This window comes from Mastigoproctus giganteus, chromosome 12 (genome assembly GCF_048544385.1).
Source record: "Mastigoproctus giganteus isolate SK-2022 chromosome 12, ASM4854438v1, whole genome shotgun sequence".
Taxonomy (NCBI): Eukaryota; Metazoa; Arthropoda; class Arachnida; order Uropygi; family Thelyphonidae; genus Mastigoproctus; species Mastigoproctus giganteus.
The window spans coordinates 2,206,713-2,229,383 of NC_143586.1; the positions used below are offsets into that span (position 1 = coordinate 2,206,713).

A 22,671-nucleotide genomic window follows, 5' to 3' on the forward strand; every position below is an offset into this window, starting at 1 on the left:
TAAGGCTCAGCTGGACAGGTATTTTGAACGAACAGAGGGGTGAAGTGGAAGTGGGTTTTTTTTTTTTTTTTTGGCTGATGCTGCATAAGCTTGCTTTCTTGCATCAAATGCCTCTACTAATGCTAATGCTAATCTGCAAACTTTGACATTAAGCTTAATATACCTTCTTCAATATCATTGATAAATATACAAAACAACAATGTGCCCAACACTGAACCCTGAGGGACACCACTAATAACATTAGTCCATGTAGAGTAGTACCCACTGATCACCACTCTCTGTCTTCTCCCACTCTTCGCGCCTCCATAGCCAGGTGGGAAGGAGCAGCAGTTAATAACACATGCTTCTTGATTAGACCGGGGTTCGAGCCCGTCACCACCAAATATGGAGGATGCGGAAAGGTCAGGGAATGACCACCGCATATTACCCGAGCAATATGGCCTTAGTTGCTAATGCTCCTAATAACCAAATAACAACAACAACAACATCTCCCACTCAACCATCCTTTTATCTATTGTAGCAACTTGCCCTTAATGCCATACTGCTCCAATTTGTACAGCAGTCTTCCATGTGTAACAGTATCAAAAGCTTTCCTGAAATCCAAGTATATGATATTAGAATTATTTTTTGCATCCAGTTCCTTCTTTGTGATCACATCATAGTATCCAATCATATTGGTTAGACAAGACTTCCTCCTGACAAACCCATGCTGTGTCTGAATTATTACTGCTGTCTTGTTTAGATGACCCTGCAATGCTTCTTTAACCAGTCACTCCAATTTTTTCCCTGGAACAGAAGTCAAACTAACAGGTCTGTAATTACTCGTGTCACCCTTTGATCCCCCTTTGTGAATCGGAGATACATTTTCACATTTCCAGTCAGTTGGGACCTCCCCCTAGTCCAAGGATTCTCTCATTATTTTTGCTAAGAGTTTGCTTACTTCCGTTGCCACCTCCTTTAATATAACTGGATAGATCTCATCTGCCCTGGGTGCCTTTCTTATGTTTAACTTCAATAATTTCTCCTTCACTTTGCTCTCAGTCATTACAAAATCATTTAACTCACTGTTAGAGTTTGATAAACATCTGTCCTCCTCCTCCTTGAATAACTCCTCATGTGTGAACGTATATGCAAAATACAGGCAGTTCCTGCTTTACGAGTTTTTGCTTTATGAGTTCCCAGGTTTACGAGTTGTTTTTTTTTTTCCGAGTATCAAGTATCAACAAAATTGAAAATATGAACATTAATTGCAACAAAATTGAAAATATGAACATTAATTGCAACAAAAATGAATGTTAAACTTTCATAAATACCATATTTCAAACCATGTGCATAGCTATACAATACAGTGCACCCTGCTTTACGATATTTATCCATTCCAGAGACACCATCGTATTGTGAAAATATTGTCATGTGAACCCAATAACACATTGGTTTTTTTTTTTTTTTTTTTTTTTTTTTGGTAATTCATTCCAAGACCTCAGAAGTTGAAATTTTTGCTATATAACTAAGCTATTTGTTTCTCTAAAAGGTCATTTTTATAATGGAAATTGTATTAGTTACCAATTCAAATCATTAAAACGCACTACACTTTCATCGTTATCCTATGTTCCGTTATAAGAATCAATTTTGAACGCCTTCGTGATATTTTTCTAAGACACATTTCTGGAGTTCTCTAACAGAAAACGATAAAAACAATTTGCACTTTTGGGTTTATTGGGCTTTTCTGTTAGCACAATCTATTATACCTGGGTAGTAAACTCGATCTTATTACATTTGCGATAACCCCGATAACTGGAATTCTGTGTGTTTTCTCGTTATGGTATTATGGTGAAATGAGTTCCCCTTCACTAAAATCTTCAATCATATAAAAAAAAAATTTTCAGAATCTTCTCTTCATTCATTTGTTTTTCTTCTTCGTAAACTTGTTACTCCCTGCAAATCATGTTAGTTGCAATCTCACTTGCACGTATCGTGTTAGTTAGTTGCAATTTGTGCATGCCATTAAAAATGCTTATGCATGCTATCATGAAATTTATAAAGAAAAGAGAAGAGATAATCTTGGAAATAAGCCCTTCTTGAAGCATTTCTGAAGAAGATGACTGCTTGTACAACAAACCAACAACGAATGATGCACGTGTGTGCATTTAGTCGATGATGATGAATAAACATTCTTTAACATTTGTAAGTCATAAATAATTTCCTAAAATTATAATTTGCTTAATTTTACAGGCTATGCTTTCATTTATTTGGATAAATCAATCATTGTTTAAACATAAACTAATTAGCTAACTAATTTCATTGCTGAGAACGTAACATCTGGTTTTAACATTGTCTATGGGAAAGAAATGTCTGTTTACAAGTTTTCGCTTTACGACTGTGTGCTAGGAATGAATTAACTCATTAAGTCAAGAACTACCTGTACTCATTTGGTTCGGCAGTTATCTGAGAATGATCATCTACAGTCAAACCCTTGCTATCAAGAGGACCAATTTGATTCATCCCCTTCCTTTTAGAGTTTATATAAGTAAAAAAGTCTTTGCTGTTTTTCTTTGCATCCTTTCCCAAAGATTTTCATAATCTGCCTTCACTTACCTAACCTCCTTTGTGACGTGATTACAGACTAGCTGGTATCTACCATAGGCTTCTGTGTCGCCTGACAATTTATGTGCATCCCATGCATTTTTCTTCTCAGCCATAAGTCTCATTAGTTCCTCTGACATCTATCTGGGTCTAAACTTAGAGCAGTACAGTATACCCCGAAGTTACGCGATAGGTGGGTCCGACGAAAATCACTTAAGTCGAATTTGCGTAAGTCGGGGTACAACTTTGCATATAAATACATATAAATTTTGTTTAATTGGGACCAAGGACTAACAAAAACACTAGTTTAGAAGAAAAATATTAATAAAATTGCAGTTCTTTATACATAACAACACCATAAAGGCAGAGATACACTATTAACACCTCACATTTCTAGGGGTTACTACCATAAAACAGTAAAAATCCAGTTGCGTTTCTGCTAGTGGAATCTGTTATAAACTGGTAGTAAACTCTATCTAATTGCATACCGATAGCTGGAATTGTGTTGGTTTTTACGTTATTATGGTGAAATGTGTTTCCCCTAAAACAAATACATTTTGAGAATCTTCTCTTCATTCCTATCATGTTGCGTTCGGTTGGGGTGATTCTGCGTTCGACTGCCATTTCTTGTAAATACAAAGGCGAATCGTGCATAAGCCAATTCGGTTCGTGTTATATTATAAGATATCGTTACCGTATTTATAAATAGTGTATGATCGAATTCTTGTAGTGTAAACACGTGTTATATGAGGACTGACTGTATACGGCTCGACCGACGCGATCCATTTCTCTCATGAAAACGATGTAATTTCCGACAAATGTTGAGCACGAATTCCAATGCACACATATAAATATGACAGTTTGAATATAAATTCTTGTATATGTATGCAGCTCATGCGCAGTAAAGTTGAATTTTGTTCTTCTCTTGCTCTCACTCTCCGCCGTCGCACCATATATCGATAACATATGAAAAACGACCTTGAAGATAGTGGGCGGCAGTGTTGCCAAACGAAAAAATCAAGAACCGCGTAAATCCGAGTTCGCGTAAGTCGGGGTAGCGTAAGTCGGGGTATTACTGTATTTCTTAGTTGGAACAAAAAGCCTACTAGATTCCAAAATTACTTCCTTGAATGCTTCCCATTTAGAATTTGCTGTTGGTAACGTCATCAGTTGGTCCCACTGTATAGAACCTAAAAAATCTCTGAGACCATCGTAGTTGCCTTTATGAAAGCAAAAACCGTTTCCTTTACCCCTGACGGTAGTTACATCTTTAAGTAGATCCCACATCAGTACATTGTGATCACTGCCACCTAGTGGTTCCTTTATCAGTAAATTCTTAATGCATGAATAATCACTCCTGATAATGAGATCGAGTGTTACTCCCTCTTGTTGCCTCTCTAACATGCTGCTGTAGAAAACAATCATTCAATAAATCCACAAAAACCTTGCTAGTGTGAGTGACCAACCCACAAGTTCCAGTCTACATCTGGGAAGTTAAATTCCCCCCCCCCTATAAGACACTCTGATTCACTGGCCCGTTCTATTTCTCTCTATAATTGTTCATTGTACTCATCAGAGTCATTAGGCCTATAACAAACTCCTACCCTCATTTTTGCATTCCAACTGCTTATGTCACACCAGACTGACTCAACATTGCACTGTCCATCTATGTCAACTGGATGCACTTCCTTAGATTTTGTGTGTTTCTTAACTAACAACATAGCCCCTCCTCCCTTCCCATCCTGTGTATCCTTTGTGTACATATTGTACTCCCCAAATTCCAATTCTGCATCACTTATATCTGAGTGGCACCACGTCTTTGATATACCAACAATATCCACCTTGGATGTTTTAACCAGCACTTCAAATTCATCAAATTTATTTACTATACTCCTAGCATTGGTGTACATGCACCTGTTCTTACTCTTAATTACTCAACACAGCCCATCTATTTACTTGTTTCATGACCCCCAGCAGTTCCTGAAATCCCCAGCAACTGGCTTTCCAGGCTGCTGCCCATTCCAATAGAAGCAGTGCAAAAATAATTTTTGCCTCTCCCTGCGTATACTGTTAATCTATTAGTCTGTGAATCCCCCCCCCAAACTAGCACTTTTATGACCCACCTAACATTGCCTTGATAGCATCAGCAAATATTCTTGCACCCTTTCTCTTTAAGTGTATCTGATCCTTGTAGAAGCAATCTCTCCTTTTAACAAGCACAGACCACACTGAGAAAAATTCTATCCCATGAGCCCTGCACAATCTCTCCTGGGCCAAATTGATTGACAGGGGCTCTCACCATTCATACTCCCTGTGTATACCTGTACTTGCTTAGTAAATTGGCAGATCTCCTACACTTAATGTCATTAGTGCCAATGTGTACAACGATATCACCTTTTGTGCCCTTAAAAGATGATATCTGCTCTACAACTAGCGTTTGGGAAAACTTGGTATTTTGGGGCTAAGCAAGTCTGTGTCCGAGTCAAGTCCAAAATACCAAGTTCGGGTTGTAGTCCTAACTTAAAAAATTCTGAGCAACCTATTTTTTTAATTACATCACAAATATTAACAAATAGGTATTATAGGTAACAAATAGGTATTATGTACATTAGTAAACATTTTTATTTAGATTTATATTTCACATCCAGAAATACATTCTAAGTAATAATTAACAATAAGTAAAATAAATTATGCTTTAACTTTATTTAAAAACCAGTATTTTAAAAAAGCTAAGGCATGTCAGATAATCTTGAACATACTTTAGTGCAAAACTTTGCCGCAATGGAGAATGTTCGCTCGGCAGTTGTCGATATAGGTCGAATTGTTAATAAAGCATAATATAATTTGTCCAGATTTTCAGTTCATTGTTTAGTACTTAAAAATAACATAAATTCTTGCTTTAATTTATTAAAATTTGTTTCTGAAAGTGGAGGACAAGGATTTTTTGTGGTTTATAAAATTGTCTTTAATTCTTCTTCCATTGTCATATGGTGTACAATATTTGCGGCATTCATTATAATCAGTTTGATTCTCATTAAATTGAACAATTTCACTTGGAAAAAGCCTAATCATTAAGTTTGTTGCAAAATCTATAAGCTGTTTTTTTGATAATCTATTAGCACTTACCACGAAAATCCAAAATGTCTTCAAGATTTTCATTTCGATGTTCATTTATATGAGTTTTCATTTTATTTAATAGTTCTTGACCTAAATTCCCTGGAATTTCTTCCAATTTTTTTACCATAAAGTTAACTGCCAAATGTGCTGAATAAAGATTTGCATCTCGTCTACTAAGTGCTTCTATAGTTCATTTAATCAGCTTTAAGGAGTTACTGAAATCGTGAAGCAATTAAATGTTGAGATTTTTTATTAAATCCATATTATCAAGATCTTCAAGAGCTGTTTTAATGAATTGAAACAGTCTTAAAAAAGTTAAAATCATATCAAGTAATGAATTCCAACCCATCTCAACTTAAAACTCGACTTCTTAAAATATTTTACTGTTTGATGAACAAGTTGAATATTTTTCTTTAAGTCATAAGACTTTGATAATTCTAATTGGTCAGCATCAACACAGAGTTCTTCTTTCTCTTCATCAAAGGAGAAATCATCTTCTGAATAATCTGAATCAGCAAAGTCATCATCAACTGTTTCAACTTCATTTTCCTCGTAATTCATGCTTATCTTAATTACAATACAACTAAATGTATTGTAATTAAGACACAAATGATATAATACAGGAGACCCACAACCATATTTTAACATAATACTAGCACCATCACCAGTTGATCCAACAATTTGTTTTTCAAAATTGATATTGAAATTTTTCAAATGGTTTCTTACAAGTTCTACTAATTGCAGATCTGAACATGAATTTTGAATTTGAACTAAACCAAGATTATATATTACGCCATAATTTCCATAATATTTAAAAATTGTCTCATTTTTGCACTTATCCACTCATCAAGAGAGAGACAAAATCTTTTACTCTTACTCAATTTTTCTTGTATTAAATTTATTTCTGATTTTTTAATTCAATAAAAATTGTGAATCAATTTCATCACGTCTTTTTCTGCTTTAGGAAGCTTATAACCTGAATTACTAAGACTTTCTCGAATAAAACTAGATTTTGTAATTGCTCTTACAGATATATTATCAACAGCAGCTAATTCTGAAACAAACTCATCCAAAGATTTTTTAACAAAATAATTATCTAAAAATTTTTACTTTTTGGAAGAACTATATTCTTGTTTTTTATCTTCTGTTTGCAAAATTATTCGGGGTTTTGTTTTTAAATGTTTTATAATAGTTGAAGTGCTTCCATCTTTGTTCGATAATTTTATTGACTATTTCTTGCATTGGACTTCGGAGTTCGGTCCTGCTGCAAAGTTTTCCCAAACCTTTGAGCTGTTTTCCTTTGGCATAATTAGTTTTTTTTTTTTTTTTTTCAAATTATCTGAAATTGTACAAAAATTATAAATTTATTTAAATAAAGAACAGAATAATTAATATTAACAGGTAAAAATGTGTTTAAAATTTTATATAAGACAAGATAATCATGAAAGAAGAGTAACAAATTTAATTTGTTAAAAGTAAAGGTTACTTCAAGTTATAAATTTGAACTGTTCGCAGAATCTCAATTAGTGTGAAACTTGATATGATACAGAAAATGTGCACATCCATGAAAAATAAATCACTTACTATCTAACCTCAGCTTGCAAAAATACATAAATATGTGCAGAAACAGTAAAGAAACTCTTGTATAAATCTTAAAATATTTGCTTCACAATCATATTTTTTTGATATGACACGTTATATGAATGAACAAGGTGAGTTATTACAATGCGATCTCACATATGAGATGAAAAAAAATAGCAATATGATTAGATCACAAATATATTTAGAACATTTAACAGGTAAGTGAAGATAATTGTACTTAAAACAATGGAAAAGCAAGATTCGGACTCGTTGAGTCTCGAGTCCGAGTAATTAATAAAAGACTCTCCAAGTCTGAGTACTCAGACTCGAAAAACCCTATCTGCAATGTCATCAACTTTTGCCCCTGGCAGACATACCCTTCTCCACTAATGCTGGTGTCCCCCCCCAAGGTTCAGTTCTTTCCCCCACTCTTTTCCTCTTGTATATTAATAACCTTCTTCCATTGACTAGAAATCCTATTCACAGTTTTTCTGATGATAGCACATTGCATTCCACTTTCCAGTTTGAGAATCATCGCCTTGCTCAATCAGCTTCAACTTCTCGAATGTCCGCTACCAATTTCTTAAATGCCAATCTCCAGGTAATTCCCCAGTTGGGCAAAGTTGTCTTTGCTCTACTGGAGAATTTACTGGAGAATTACCTGACTTCTAATCTTTCTTGGCACAAGCACTTTACAAATGTTGCTTCCGCTGCATGTGAAAAATTTGGTTTTCTCTTTTGCTTTTGCCGTTACTTTTCTTCCAAACAGCTGTTCACTCTGTACGAATCGCAAATCCAATCTACCATCGAATATTATTCCCACATTCGGGGCGGTACCCCCAAAACCTCTCCTGAGAGAGGGGGCATTCAGAAGAGGGCAGTTAGGTTATTTAATGACTCATCTCATCTCTTCTAACAGAGTCTCTCCACTCTCCGTCTCATAGATGTTCTGTTTTTGCTGCAAGCCTTTTCTACAGATACTTCCATGGGCACTGTTCTTCTGAATTGGCTTCTATAATTCCCGCTCTCTCTCTTTCAAAACAGTCTGAACACATGCCACCACAATTTAATGTCCATTTACTATCCAACTTCACACTCACAGAACCAACTTTTCACCTTCCTCGTTTATTCATTCAACTGCCGTTTTCTGGAACAACATTCCTTCATATGTATTTCCTGAAAATTAGTCTACAGAAGTTCAAGTCTAATGTCAAAAATATCTTCTTTTGTCTTCTCAACCTCCATCCCATGCATGGTACGAGTACAATAGGTTCTAATACCTCTCGTGTTTTGGGTTTTCATAAAAAAAAAAAAAAAAAGAAAAAAGAAAGAAAGCAACTTTTTCGAATGCCTTCCAGGTTCTTATTCCTGTATCATTTAATTTTTTTAGTGAATTCTTCATCTTGGAATAGCAATTCTGTTTGAGGACTCACAAAAATTCTCTCTTTTATCTTGGCTCACTGATTCGAGGAAACTTTGCCTCGAGCAGGAAAATCCTTTCCTTTTTTGGCCTGGTGTAGTTTTTGAATAGTATGGCAATTTTTACAGTAAATACAGCAGTATTTACCGTATCCACCTTGCAACCTGGTCAACAAAGCTCCACTTTTAGGTAAGCACATATATTCCATTTGTATTCTTGATAGCATAATTTTTGCAAAAGAACCTGTAGGTTCTTGTGCATTTCCTTCATGTGAACTGCATGAGACAATGGTATATCTTGGCCTCACTGATTCGAGGAAACTTTGCCTTGAGCAGGAAAATCCTTCTCCTTTTTTGTCCATCGCTTTCACAAACCTTTTTTGGCCTGGTGTAGTTTTTGAATAGTATGGCAATTTTTACAGTAAATACAGCAGTACTTACCGTATCCACCTTGCAACCTGGTCAACAAAGCTCCACTTTTAGGTAAGCATGTAAAATTCCATTTGTATTCTTGATAGCATAATTTTTGCAAAAGAACCTGTAGGTTCTTGTGCATTTCCTTCATGTGAACTGCATGAGACAATGGTATTGATGGATACTTATTTCCTTATGCAGTAAAACTGCTTTAAAACTGACTATGTTCAATTCAACTGCTTTCAATCTGACCTAATTTTTGTAAAAGAACATGTAGGTTCTTGTACGTCACCTTCATGTGAACTGCATGGGCAAACAGAACCAGAGAAATGCACCAACTGTGCGGTACTATACTCAGGGTGGTAGAGAATGAAAATGACCTGGGGGTAATTGTGCAGTCAGATAGGAAGTTTTCTGAGCAGTGCAGATAGACTGCCAGAGTAGGTCATGGAGTCTTGTCAATGATATACAGGAAATTTGCGAGTAGGGATAAGGAGGTAATTATCCCCTTGTATAAGGCAGTGGTCAGGCCACACATTGAGTACTGCATACAGGTCTGGAAGCCTCATTTTATGAAGGATGTAGTGTTGCTAGAACGAGTGTAGTATTAGAGAAGGGCAACGAACTGGTGAAGGGGAACAAAGGATTGCTCTTACGAAGAAAGGCTTAAGTTTTGCAAATTACAGTGTCTGGAGACTAGGCACCTGCAAGGTGATCTGATTGAGGTGTGTAAGGCCTTGAATGATTTGAGTATGCTCAATGCTGATGGGATTCTTCCTCTTGCTCAGATTATACACCTGAGGGTTCATAAATTCAAATTGAGGAAAGACAGTTGAAAAGATGTGTGGTAAAATGCCTTTAGCCGGCAAGTGGTTGATTGCTGGAACAAACTTGCATCTATTGTTGTGGAACTTGACAGCTGAAATAAATTCAAGGAAGAACTGGCCAAACATTGGGAGCAAATGGATGGGTGAAATGGGAAATTTGGTTGTTTTTTTTTTGGCTGATGCTGTATGAGCTTGCTTTCTTGCATCATATGCCTCTGCTAATGCTAATGCCACTCTGTTTCTTTACTAATTGCCATATTGGGCCAATGAAGCACAGTTATAGGAGTTATGTTGTGCACATTTTCAGTTGGAAGTTTTCTTTTGCCCATCACTTTGTTGCTTTTTTTACTCATAGATTCAATTCAGTTATTTATCACATAACACAAGATTGCTAATTGAAATTACCATCCAATAGGTGTCTAATTGTCTGATGATGTAAGTAAATAGTTGTATAACTGCTCACAGTAATGCCTTTGAGTTTTTAATAAATAACACATTTACGTTTCTGATATAATTTGATTAAAAACGATATTTTTAACTTTAGCTTGACTCATGGGTAAATGTAATCATTTCTAGTGAGCATCTTTGGGTGGGGACTCCCTAGACAAAACAGACGGAAAAACAATGTACAGTAGCATTAATTTCTCATACCGTTAAGGTAAACATTAAAATTTTCATTTTATAGTTTTATTTTCTAATGTTTAGCTGTAGAGGGCTTATTATATTTAGGTTTATGCTTTCTTTGGTTTGGTCTTTCACAAGTTGTATAGGGGGTATCAACATTTGGCTGCTTCTCAGCTAAATGTTCACTGTTACCCCTATGGAAATGCATCCTTTTGGAGACATACAGATATGGGCTCCCCCAGTGAAGTTATGTCTGTGATTCCCTATATCTTTCTTTTATTTACATTATTTTCTTGATGAGGTATCTACTTTCACCTGTAGGATATCCGTAAACAGTTTTCCTGCTTCACCCTCTGATGGGTGCACTTGTATATTTCAATAAGTAATAGCCACTTGGAAAAAGTAACTCATTTTATAACCTTAAAAATTGGCAAGAAATAATTCATTGTTCAGCTGATGATTCTGTTTCAAACTATGAAATGAATGCAAGTGTGAAAATCCATTATTTTATATTAAAATATATATCTTTAATTATTTTTTAAAAATAAACCTCTTTGCTGCACTTTAGACTTGTTTTTAATATGTTTTTAACAGCCACATTTAGGGGGTATAAGCTTCATTGTCAGTGAGCAAAACTAGAAAGAAAAAAAAAAAGTGGCTTCAGTGATAGGATTCTGGAAATTCTTGGAAACACTATTTGAAGTAAGCATTGTTGTTGGGGAGACACTAGCATGCTTTTGTAATTGGACTGGACTTTGTATTATATTTTGGTTTCTCAACATTTGATAATTGTATGCAAATTAGGCTTAAGGAAATTTTTTTTTTTTTTTTTATGGCCAAACTTCTTCAATAACAAAAAATTAATGATGCAAATTGAATGGAAACAATAATTGAGGAATTTATAAATTTACATTGATGCCACTTGCATAGATTTTATTTAAATTAAAAAGGTGGCTCTGGCATACTCTGTCTAAAGGTACTCATCGCAGGGTTAATTACAGGCCACATTAGTCCCATTATGGTGGTGACTAGCAGCTTTGTATGCTTTATGGTATTGATTGATGTCTTCTTTTAATTTTTGTAATAATCTGTTAACGTTTCTTCATGTATTTACTCAATACAGTTTTTTTCTATGAATTTTTATTTTATTCAGGATTCCTTCAGGCAGTAGAAAACCTGAAATCTCTTGTTCTTACCTGTGCTATTGTGGATAGGTATTTGGATGTTGAGTCAGCAGTGTCTCTATCAATGTTAGAGGCTAAATTTCAGGTATGCTCTATAAATGCTGTGTGATAATTGGCATCCTGATTGTGGGAAAAAAACACACCTTGTTGTTTACATTTTTATCCTTTTAAATGTATGTTTTAAATGATTTTTTTTTAATATACCAGCAATACTGTATTTTTATATATTATAATAAATACCTAAATCCCCAAAAAAATTTCATTATAAAGAAACTTAAATTTTTTTCAATATCATAGGACAGGAATTATTTTGTTGAAATACAGTATAAAGACTGTAGTAAATAGGAGTGTAGGACAGAGGCATCTTTTGTGAGAACTGCTTCTATAATATGAGATTGATTCATTTTGTTGCAAACTTATTTTTGTTCACTATAAACTGAGGCTGTTGCCTTACCTGTACAATAAAGTAACAGCGATATTTGACTTGTAATAGGTGGGGCAACAGCCTCAGTTGCCTTACTCATTACAAGTCGAATCTGTATTTGGTACTTTTCTTTCTTTCTGTTGTTTGTCATCTTGGTTAGCTTTCTTCTGTTGTATTTTGGCTGTGCTTCCTTCTTTATGTTTAAAATTTATAGGTGGAATAGGACCAGGGTATGTCTGCCAGGGGCAAAGGTTGATGACGTTGTAGAGCGGATATCATCTTTTAAGGGCACAAAAGGTGATATAGTTGTATACGTTGGCACTAATGATATTAAGAGTAGGAGACCGGCGGAATTACTTAGCAAGTACAGGTCACTGTTGAAAAAAAGCCGTGAATTAGGGTTGAATTTGAAAGTGTCTGCAATTCTGCCCAGACACGATAGGAGGGAGTATATGATGAGAGCCTTGTCGATCAATTCGGAGGGATTGTGCAAGGCTCAAGGGGTAGAATTTTTTTCAGCCTGGACTGTACTTGTTAACAGGAGAGATTGCTTCTACAGGGATGGGATACACTTAAATAGAAAGGGTGCAAGAATTTTTGCTGATGCTGTCGAGGCAGAGTTAGGTGGGTCAGAAAACTGCTAGTTGGGGGGGATACAAGGACTAATAGATTAACAGTAGCCACTGGCAGAGGTGGAAGTGATTCTTGCACTGCTTCTATTGAATTGAGCAGAAGCCTGAAAAACAAGATGCAGGATATTTCAGAGACTGCTGGGAGTCATTGCGGTACAAGTAAACACATGGGTTGTGTTAGGGTAGCCAAGAATAGAAACAGGTGCATGTATACCTGCGTGTACACCAATGCTAGGAGTTTGGTAAATAAATTTGATGAATTTGAGGTATTGCTCAAATCATCAAAGGCAGATATTGTTGGGATATCAGAGACGTGGTGTCACACAGATATAAGGAATGCGGAACTGTAATTTGGGGAATACAATGTGTATAGAAAGGATAGACAGGACAGGAGGGGAGGAGGGGTTATGCTATTAGTTAAGAAACACATAAAGTCCAAGGAAGTGAAGCCAGTCGACATCGATGGACAGGGCAGTGTCGAGTCAGTTTGGTGTGACATAAGCATAGGGAAATCAAAATTGAGAGTAGGAGTGTGCTATAGGCCTAATGACTCTGATGAGTATAATAAGATATTGTACAGGGAAATAGAGTGGGCCAGTAAATCAGAGAGTCTTATAATGGGGGATTTTAATTTCCCAGATATTGACTGGAATTTGTGGGTTGGTCACTCGCACACTAGCAAGGCTTTTGTGGATTTATTGGATGATTGTTTTCTACATCAGCATGTTCATGAGGCAACAAGAGGGAGCAATACTCTTGATCTGATTATCAGTAATGATTCTTCATGCATTAAGAATCTGCAGATAAATGAACCACTAGGTGGCAGTGATCACAGTGTGTTGAAGTGGGATTTACTCAAGGAGGTAACTACCATCAGAGGTAAAGGGAAGGGTTTTTGTTTTCATAAAGGCGACTATGATGGTCTGAGACAGTATTTAAATTCTATACAGTGGGACCAACTGATGATGTTACCAACAGCAAACTCAAAATGGGAAGCATTCAAGGAACTAATCTTGGAGGCTACCAGGCTTTACATACCAACTAAGAAATATTGTTCAAGGTTTAGGCCTAAATGGTTGTCAGATGAACTAATGAGACATGTGGCAGAGAAGAAAAATGCATGGGATACATACAAATTAATGGGTGACATGGAAGCCTATGATAGATATAAGTTGGTCTGTAACCAAGTCACAAAGGAGATTAGGCAGGCAAAGGCAGACTACGAAAAATCCTTGGCAAAGGATGCAAAGAAAAACAGAAAAGAGTTCTTTACCTATTTAAACTCAAGAAGGAAAGGGATGACTCAGATTGGTCCACTGGATAGTGATGGTTCAACAGTTGAGGATCCTGCTCAGGTGGCTGACAATCTAAACGAGTATTTTGCATCTACATTCACGCATGAGGAGTTATTCAGGAAGGAGAATGATGTAGGTAAAGTAAACATTGGCAGTGAGCTGGATGATTTTGTAATAACTGAGAGGAAAGTGGAGGAGAGATTGTTGAGGATAAACATAAAAAAGGCATCTGGGGTGGATGGGATCTATCCAGTTATATTAAAGGAGGCAGCAAAGGAAGTAAGCAAACCCCTAGCCATAATTATGAGAGCTTCTTTGGACTCAGGGGAGGTACCCATAGACTGGAGATGTGCAAATGTAACCCCAATTCACAAAGGAGGATCAATTTTAGATTCCGTTGAATCTGAAAAATCTTGCTTCTAATTCAACGGAAAAATCTTCCAACAAATATTTGGCTTACCAATGGGACTGGGGATTTCGGCCCCATTATCCGAAATCTACCTAGCCGCCATTGAAGGCCAAATTCTACAGCCCTTTCCCCCTGAACTAAAACTATACATGCGCTATGCCGACGACATTCTTGTAATAGGCAACAGATCCATTATTGATAACCTCTTCGTAAAACTTAACTCTGTACACGATAGACTTAAATTAACCCTTGAAATTGGACAAAATAATCAGATAAATTTCCTTAATCTTACTATCTATATAACAGGCACAAAATTAAATACGAAAATTTTCAGAAAAATACAAACACCGGCAAATACTTACATTTTGCTTCTCATCACCCTCTAAACACTAAAAAGGCAGTTTTATATAACCAAATTCACAATGCACTAAAGTATAGTTCCTTACCCACCGACCTTCACAATGAAATACAGTATATTACTGACAAATTTATATCCAGAGGTTACCCCCACCAACTTATTTTAAATACAATCCTTAACGCTAAAAATAAAATTAAATCTAACACCCCCCCAACTAAAGACAAAAATAAAACAAACATCCGCATAGTCCTCCCTTACCACAATGAACTAGCAGGACAGTTCCGACGCCCATTTAACAACACTGATATCTCCCTTGTTTTTTCCACCTACAACAGATTAGGATCCTTTTTCAGCACCTATAAAGACACATACAAATATCCTACAAACGACCTTAATAATATTATATACCTTATTAATTGTCAACAAAATTGCAACACATGTTATATCGGAAGTACCACTACTAAATTTGGCTCATCAAAAACATCCAACACCCGTGCCTACTACCATTTCCATAGTCTCATGTCTAACCAATCTGTCACAGAACTTACAACTCATGCCCAGACTCACAACCACAACCCGCTCATCGACTCTGCCATTTCCATCATTAAACTAAAATCCAACTACAGAATACTTCAATATGAAGCCCTAGTTATTGAATGGTACAAGCACCACTCTAACCTCAAAATTCTAAATTCTAAACTCCCCTTCAATCTTTCCCCAATTTGGAACCTCTCGAGATTAAAGTTCCCACATGTCAAAAAAGGCATCACGAGAGTATAATTTTTTATTCTTAAAATACCATGCGTGTTCTCTCTCCACACATTGCTAACTGCAGACGTTCTTTAACTAACGAAAGTCCTCGTAAAGACTATTGGCTTCACCGGATTCACTTACAGTTTTTAACTATTCTTTTCTTTTCTTCTATTTCGATGACAACCAAGGATTGGATGTGTACACTTCTATTTCCTTGCGCCTATTTAACTCAGTCAACTTTTACCTACTTCCCTCCCTTTTAATTTTTCAATTTAACAATTCAACTTAAACATTAACCACGCTACCTAAGTAAACCATCGCAGATTAATTTCAAGGGGAGTACCGCTTTTTAAGCTTTCGCTATTCTTTTCTAGTCTATTAACACGGTACTTGAAGATTTCTAAAAAGTTCGTATTGTTTATGAATGATATTGGTGATGGTATATCAAGTTTAATGTCCAAGTTTGCAGATGATACAAAGGTTGGCAGGGTTGTTAAGGACACCACTGATGCTATGCTGCTGCAACAGGATCTGGAAAGGTTGAACAGATGGGCTGAGAGGTGGCAAATGAAATTTAACATTGACAAATGTAAAGTACTACATATGGGAAACAGTAACCCCAGAGAGGCGCCTCCGTAGCCAGGTGGGAAGGAGCAGTGCGCAGCACACGCTTCTTGATTAGACCGGGGTTCGAGCCCGTCACCACCAAATACGGAGGATGCGGAAAGGTCAAGGAATGACCACCGCATATCACGGAGCAATATGGCCTTAGTTGCTAATGCTCCTAAAAAAAAAAAAAAAAAAAAAAAAAAAAAAAAAACAAACAGTAACCCCAGAGCAACGTATCAACTCTGCGGTACTACACTGACAGTGGTGGAGAATGAAAAGGACCTGGGGGTAATTGTGCAGGCAGATATGAAGTTCTCTGAGCAGTGCAGACGAGCTGCAAGAGTAGCTCATGGTGTCTTGTCAATGATATACAGGAATTTTTCTAGCAGGGATAAGGAGGTGATTATTCCCTTGTATAAGGCAATGGTTAGGCCACATCTTGAGTACTGTATACAGATCTGGAGGCCTCATTTCAAGAAGGATGTAGAGCTGCTGGAACGGGTACAGGGAAGGGCAACAAGATTAGTGAATGGAACAAAGGGTTGCTCTTACGAAGAAAGGCTTAAATTTTGCAAATTACAGAGTCTGGAGATTAGGCACCGGCGAGGTGATCTGATAGAGGTGTATAAGGCTTTGAATGGTCTGAGCAGGCTCAATGCCAATGGGATTCTTCATCTTGCTCAGAATAATCAGCTCAGAGGGCATAAATTCAAATTGAGGAAGGACGGATGTCGGACAGATGTGCGGAAATTTGCCTTTGGCCAGCGGGTGGTTGGTTGGTGGAACCGACTTCCATCACTTGTTGTTGAAGTTGATAGCCTAAACAAATTTAAGGCTCAACTGGACAGGTATTTCGAGCGAACGGAGGGGTGAAATGGGAGTGGTGTGTTTTTTTTTTTTTTTTTGGCTGATGCTGAATAAGCTTGCTTTCTTGCATCATATGCCTCTACTAATGCTAATGCTAATTTCTACATAAGTTTACTATACCACCATTTTTTTTCTTTTATATTGATGGTTAAAAATTTTATATCATTACACTGTGCAAGGAGTCTTAAATTTTACCTCTAGCAGTCACGTTACTCACTATTACTTTTCAACTCATATTTTCTCATAAATTTAGTGTATTGCTATTCTTAATACATAGTAGGCTATTTTGTATATCTCATTACTTTATGTTCTTATTCAGATGCTGGGTGGATATTGGATTTATAATATAAACACATAGCTGCCAACTCCCTGGATTTACTACTGAAATTCTAGTTATTTTTTATTCAGTTTGATCCTTCTCCATCTCTCTGTCATAATATGGTTAGTGGCAAAGAGTTTTTCCATCTTCTTTTCACAAAATATAATAATAAAATTAAAATTACAATAATAGTGGGTTTTTTTTTAATTTTGCAAATTTCTGCTTATTTTCATTAATTGCCCATCAGGTGTACTACAGTAGTCTATCTACATTGCAAAATAGAAATGCTCAATGTTAGCATTGTTCTCTGCAATGTGTGATACTTCATTGGACTTGTGTGGTTCGAAGCTAATTCACATTGTCTTTTAGTAAGATGTAAAAGAGCCGACCGGGCTAGCCGGGTAGGTAAAGTGCCTGCCTGGCAACTCAAAGGTTGCGGGTTCGAATCCCACCTCGGGCTTGGATCAAAGTACTGCAAAAATCTTGGGAGGTGCATTATGGCTACAGAAGCCAATGCGCCAACAACTACCAAAATAAAAAAAATTAAAAAAAAGATGTCAAAGTAATACAGTGTAAAATTTTAGAAGATATAGATGCAAGATTTTCGAAGTATTCTAAAATCTGAAAAGAGTTAATATGTTTGTCCTGTGTAGGTGCGATTTTTCAATTTTGAGCGTGGGAAACTGATATAATCAGATATTTGCAAAGAAATAAGTATAATAACAGCATGTGATGCACAGAAAGAAATGCAAAAATAGATGTTGTATTTCATGGTGCCAATGATGTTATATGTGCTGAATGTTTATTTGCATCTTTTGTCATGCATCATAATCTTCCTCTGAGTTGTGCTGATTGTACTAGCTGCATTGTTCAGAAATACAGTATGTTTCTCAATAGCAAAATAGCAAAAAATGTAGGTGAAAAACAAAAAAAACATGCATCATTAATGAAATTGCATGGATAGATAAAAGAAGAGGTAGTGATAGAAGGTGTAGTGAGCTTGCTCTTGGTGCCAGTTGGCACCAAGCAAATAGCACAATTTAAAAAAAATCACTCTATAGGGTAAAGTTGGGCATCTTTGGAATAACCTGAAAGCATAGGGATTTGTTAAAAACTGTCTACCACTTAGTGCTGATAATGCACCTATTATGCTAGGCCTAAATACTGGAGTAGGAAAAGTATTAAAAGATTGAGCACTTGGTAGCAATAGGCTGTCCCCTTATCATTATTAATTTGTGGGCTCAAAAGAGAAAGATCCTTGTATAATGCAGGTGTGGTGATCTGTTGCTGAAACAACAACAACTTGCAACTAATGTCGGTAAACTGCTTTCTCAAATATTTTGAGGAAAGTAGCTGATGGCACTGGGCCTACAGTTCTTTGGCTCTTATGATCCTTAGTCTTTAAGGCAGGATTTGGTTATGTATATATATATATATACAAGCATATATATTTATATACAGGGTATCTCAAAAATACACGGCATAACTTCAGGAATGAGTTCCTCGTATGTAGACAATAAAAATATTTTGTATCATCATAGTTCTGGAAATGCTTGGTTCCCGAGTTATTAACCGGAATGTCTTACCTCCCACAGGTGATTTCCTTCATCACAAGGTACTGACAGAATCTGGTGGTTTTCCATTCTGACCATGTACTCAAATCAGGAGCAAGCGGATATGCGCTTTATGTATGGTTTGGCGGATGGCAATGCTCTGGAGGCTCATCATTTGTACCACTAAAGGTTCCCAGAAAGAAGATGTCCAAACAGGAAAACGTTTGAAGGTATCTATCGCCACCTTTGTGAACATGGGACCTTTACACCTTGTGCTGCCGACAGAGAATGACCAAGATCTATGGCTCCTATAGTAGAGGGATGGACCAACTGCCTGGCCTCCATGCTCCACTGATTTAAACCCACTAGATTTCTTCTTATGGGGCCCATTTAAAGTCATTGGTGTATTCGAATCCGGTAGCTGATGTGGAAACTCTCTCTGCAATTGAATTGTGGCAGGTTGTGAGACAATATAAAACATGACAAGAATTTGGCATCGTCTTCGTGAGTCCATGAGATGTCGATGTGAGGCCTGTATTCAGGCATAAGGTGGACATTTTGAACAATTACTATAAGGTGATGTGAACAGTTAAGTGTCATAGATAGACCTTAAAAACTCGGAAACCAAGCATTTCCGGAAGTACAGGTCACTGTTTAAAAAAAAGCCATGAATTAAGGTTGAAGTTGAAAGTGTCTGCAATTCTGCCCAGACACCATAGGAGGGAGTATGTGATGAGAACCTTGTCGATCAATTCGGCTCTGGAAATATTGTGCAAGGCTCAAGGGGTAGAATTTTTTTCAGCCTGGTCTGTACTTGTTAACAAGAGAGACTGCTTCTACAGGGATGGGATACACTTAAATAGAAAGGGTGCAAAAATGTTTGCTGATGCTATCGAGGCAGTGTTAGGTGGGTCGGAAAACTGCTAGCTTGGGGGGATACAAAGACTAAAAGATTAACAGTAGCCACTGGCAGAGGTGAAAGTGATTCTTGTACTGCTTCTATTGGAATGAGCAGAAGCCTGAAAAACAAGATGCAGGATATTTCAGAGATTGCTGGGAGTCATTGCGGTACAGGTAAACACATGGGTTGTGTTAGTAGGGTAGCTAAAGAATAGAATCAGGTGCATGTATACTTGCGTGCACACCAATGCTAGGAGTTTGGTAAATAAATTTGATGAATTTCAGGTATTGCTCAATGCATCAAAGGCGGATATTGTTGGGATATCAAAGACGTGGTGTCACACAGATGTGAGGAATGCAGAACTGGAATTTGGGGAGTACAACGTCTACAGAAAGGATAGACAGGATAGGAAGGAAGGAGGGGTTATGCTATTAGTGAAGAAACACATAAAATCCAAGGAAGTGAAGCCAGTCGACATCGCTAGACAGTGCAGTGTCGAGTCAGTTTGATGTGACATAAGCATTGGGAGACCAAAATTGAGAGTAGGAGTGTGCTATAGGCCTAATGACTCTGATGAGTATAATAAGAAACTGTACAGGGAAATAGAGTGGGTCAATACATCAGAGAGTCTTATAATGGGGGATTTTAATTTCCCAGATATTGACTGAAATTTTTGGGTTGGTCACTCACACACTAGCAAGGCTTTTGTGGATTTATTGGATGATTGTTTTCTACATCAGCATGTTCGTTGCACACCTAGAGCGAGTAATACTCTTGATTTGATTATCAGTAGTGATTCTTCATGCAATAAGAATCTGCAGATAAAGGAACCATTAGGTGGCAGTGATCACATTGTGCTGAAGTGGGATTTACTCAAAGAGGTAACTACCATTGGGGGAAAAGGGAAGAGTTTTTGCTTTCATAAAGGCGACTACTATGGTCTGAGACAGTATTTAAATTCTATACAGTGGGACCAACTGAAGATGTTACGAACAGCAAATTCAAAATGGGAAGCATTCAAAGAACTTATCTTGGAAGCTACTAGGCTTTACATACCAACTAAGAAATATTGTTCAAGGTTTAGACCTAAATGGATGTCAGATGAACTAATGATACATGTGACAGAGAAGAAAAATGCATGGGATACATATAAATTAACACGTGACACAGAAGCCTATGATAGATACAAGTTGATCTGTAACCAAGTTAAAAAGGAGGTTAGGCAGGCAAAGGCATATTACGAGAAATCTTTGGCAAGGGATGCAAAGAAAAACAGCAAAGAGTTTAGATTGGTCCACTTGATATCGATGGGTCAACTGTTGATGATCCTGCTCAGGTAGCTAACAAACTAAATGAATATTTTGCATCAACATTCACACATGAGGAGTTATTCAGCGAGGGGAATGCCAGAGGTGTATTCAACTCTGGCAGTAAGCTAGAGAATCTTGTAATAGCTGAGAGTAAAGTGGAGGAGAAATTGTTGATAAACACAAGAAAGGCACCTGGGGTGGATGGGATCTGGGGTGGAAGGAGGCAGCAACGGAAGTAAGGAAACCCCTAGCCATAATTATGAGAGCTTCCTTAGACTCAGGGGAGGTACCCACAGTCTGGAGATGTGCATATGTGACCCCAATTCACAAAGGAGGATCAAAGGCCGACACAAGTAATTATAGACCTGTGAGTTTAACTTCTGTTCCAGGAAAATTAATAGAGGCACTGGTTAAAGAAGCACTGCAGGTTCGTGTAGACAAGACTTCAGTTATAGCTCGGACACAGCATGGTTTTGTTAAGGGGAAGTCTTGCCTGACCAACTTGATTGGATACTATGATGCAGTCACAAAAGAACTGGATGCAGGGAATAACTTTGATATTATATACTTGGATCTTAGAAAGGCTTTTGATACTGTTGCACGTGGAAGACTGCTGCACAAATTGGAGCAGTGTGGCATTGGAGGCAAATTGCTGCTATGGATAAAGGGGTGGTTGAGGGGGAGAAGACAGAGATTGGTAATCAATGGACACTGCTCATCGTGGACTAATGTTATTAGTGGAGTCCCTCAGGGTTCAGTGTGGGGTCCATTATTGTTTTCTGTATTTATAAACGATACTGATGATGGTATATCAAGCTTAATGTCCAAGTTTGCAGATGATACAAAGGTTGGCAGGGTTGTCAAGGACACTACTGCACTGTGCTGCTGCAACAGGATCTGGAAAGGTTGAGCAGATGGGCTGAGAGGTGGCAAATGAAGTTTAACATTGACAAATGACAACCCCAGAGCAACGTATCAATTAGCATTAGCATTAGTAGAGGCATTTGATGCAAGAAAGCAAGCTTATGCAGCATCAGCCAAAAAAAAACAAAAAAAAAAAAACCTTTCCACTTCACCCCTCTGTTCGTTCAAAATACCTGTCCAGCTGAGCCTTAAACTTATTTAGGCTATCAACTTCCACAACAAGGGATGGAGGTCTGCTCAACCAACCAACCACCCGCTGGCTAGAGGCAAATTTCCGCACGTCTATCCTACATCTGTCTTTCCTCAATTTGAATTTATGCCCTCTCAGGTGATTATTCTGAGCGAGAGGAAGAATCCCATCAGCATTGAGCATGCTCAAACCATTCAAGGCTTTATACACCTCTATCAGATCACCTCGCTGGTGCCTAGTCTCCAGACACTGTAATTTGCAAAACTTAAGCCTTTCTTCGTAAGAGCACCCCTTTGTTCCATTCACTAATCTTGTTGCCCTTCTCTGTACTCGTTCCAGCAGCTCTACATCCTTCTTGAAATGAGGCCTCCAGACCTG

General features: G+C 37.2%; 1 protein-coding gene across 1 annotated transcript in view; it reads left to right on the top strand.

The window, feature by feature from the left end:
- The window catches only part of l(2)k14505 (ATP synthase mitochondrial F1 complex assembly factor 2 homolog l(2)k14505), a 149,795-nt gene that overhangs the window by 78,540 nt on the left and 48,584 nt on the right, over window positions 1-22,671 (top strand). The window contains exon 6 of the mRNA XM_090386193.1: window positions 11,719-11,834. Coding sequence (XP_090242319.1) covers window positions 11,719-11,834 — 116 coding nt within the window. The remainder of the gene's footprint in view (window positions 1-11,718; window positions 11,835-22,671) is intronic.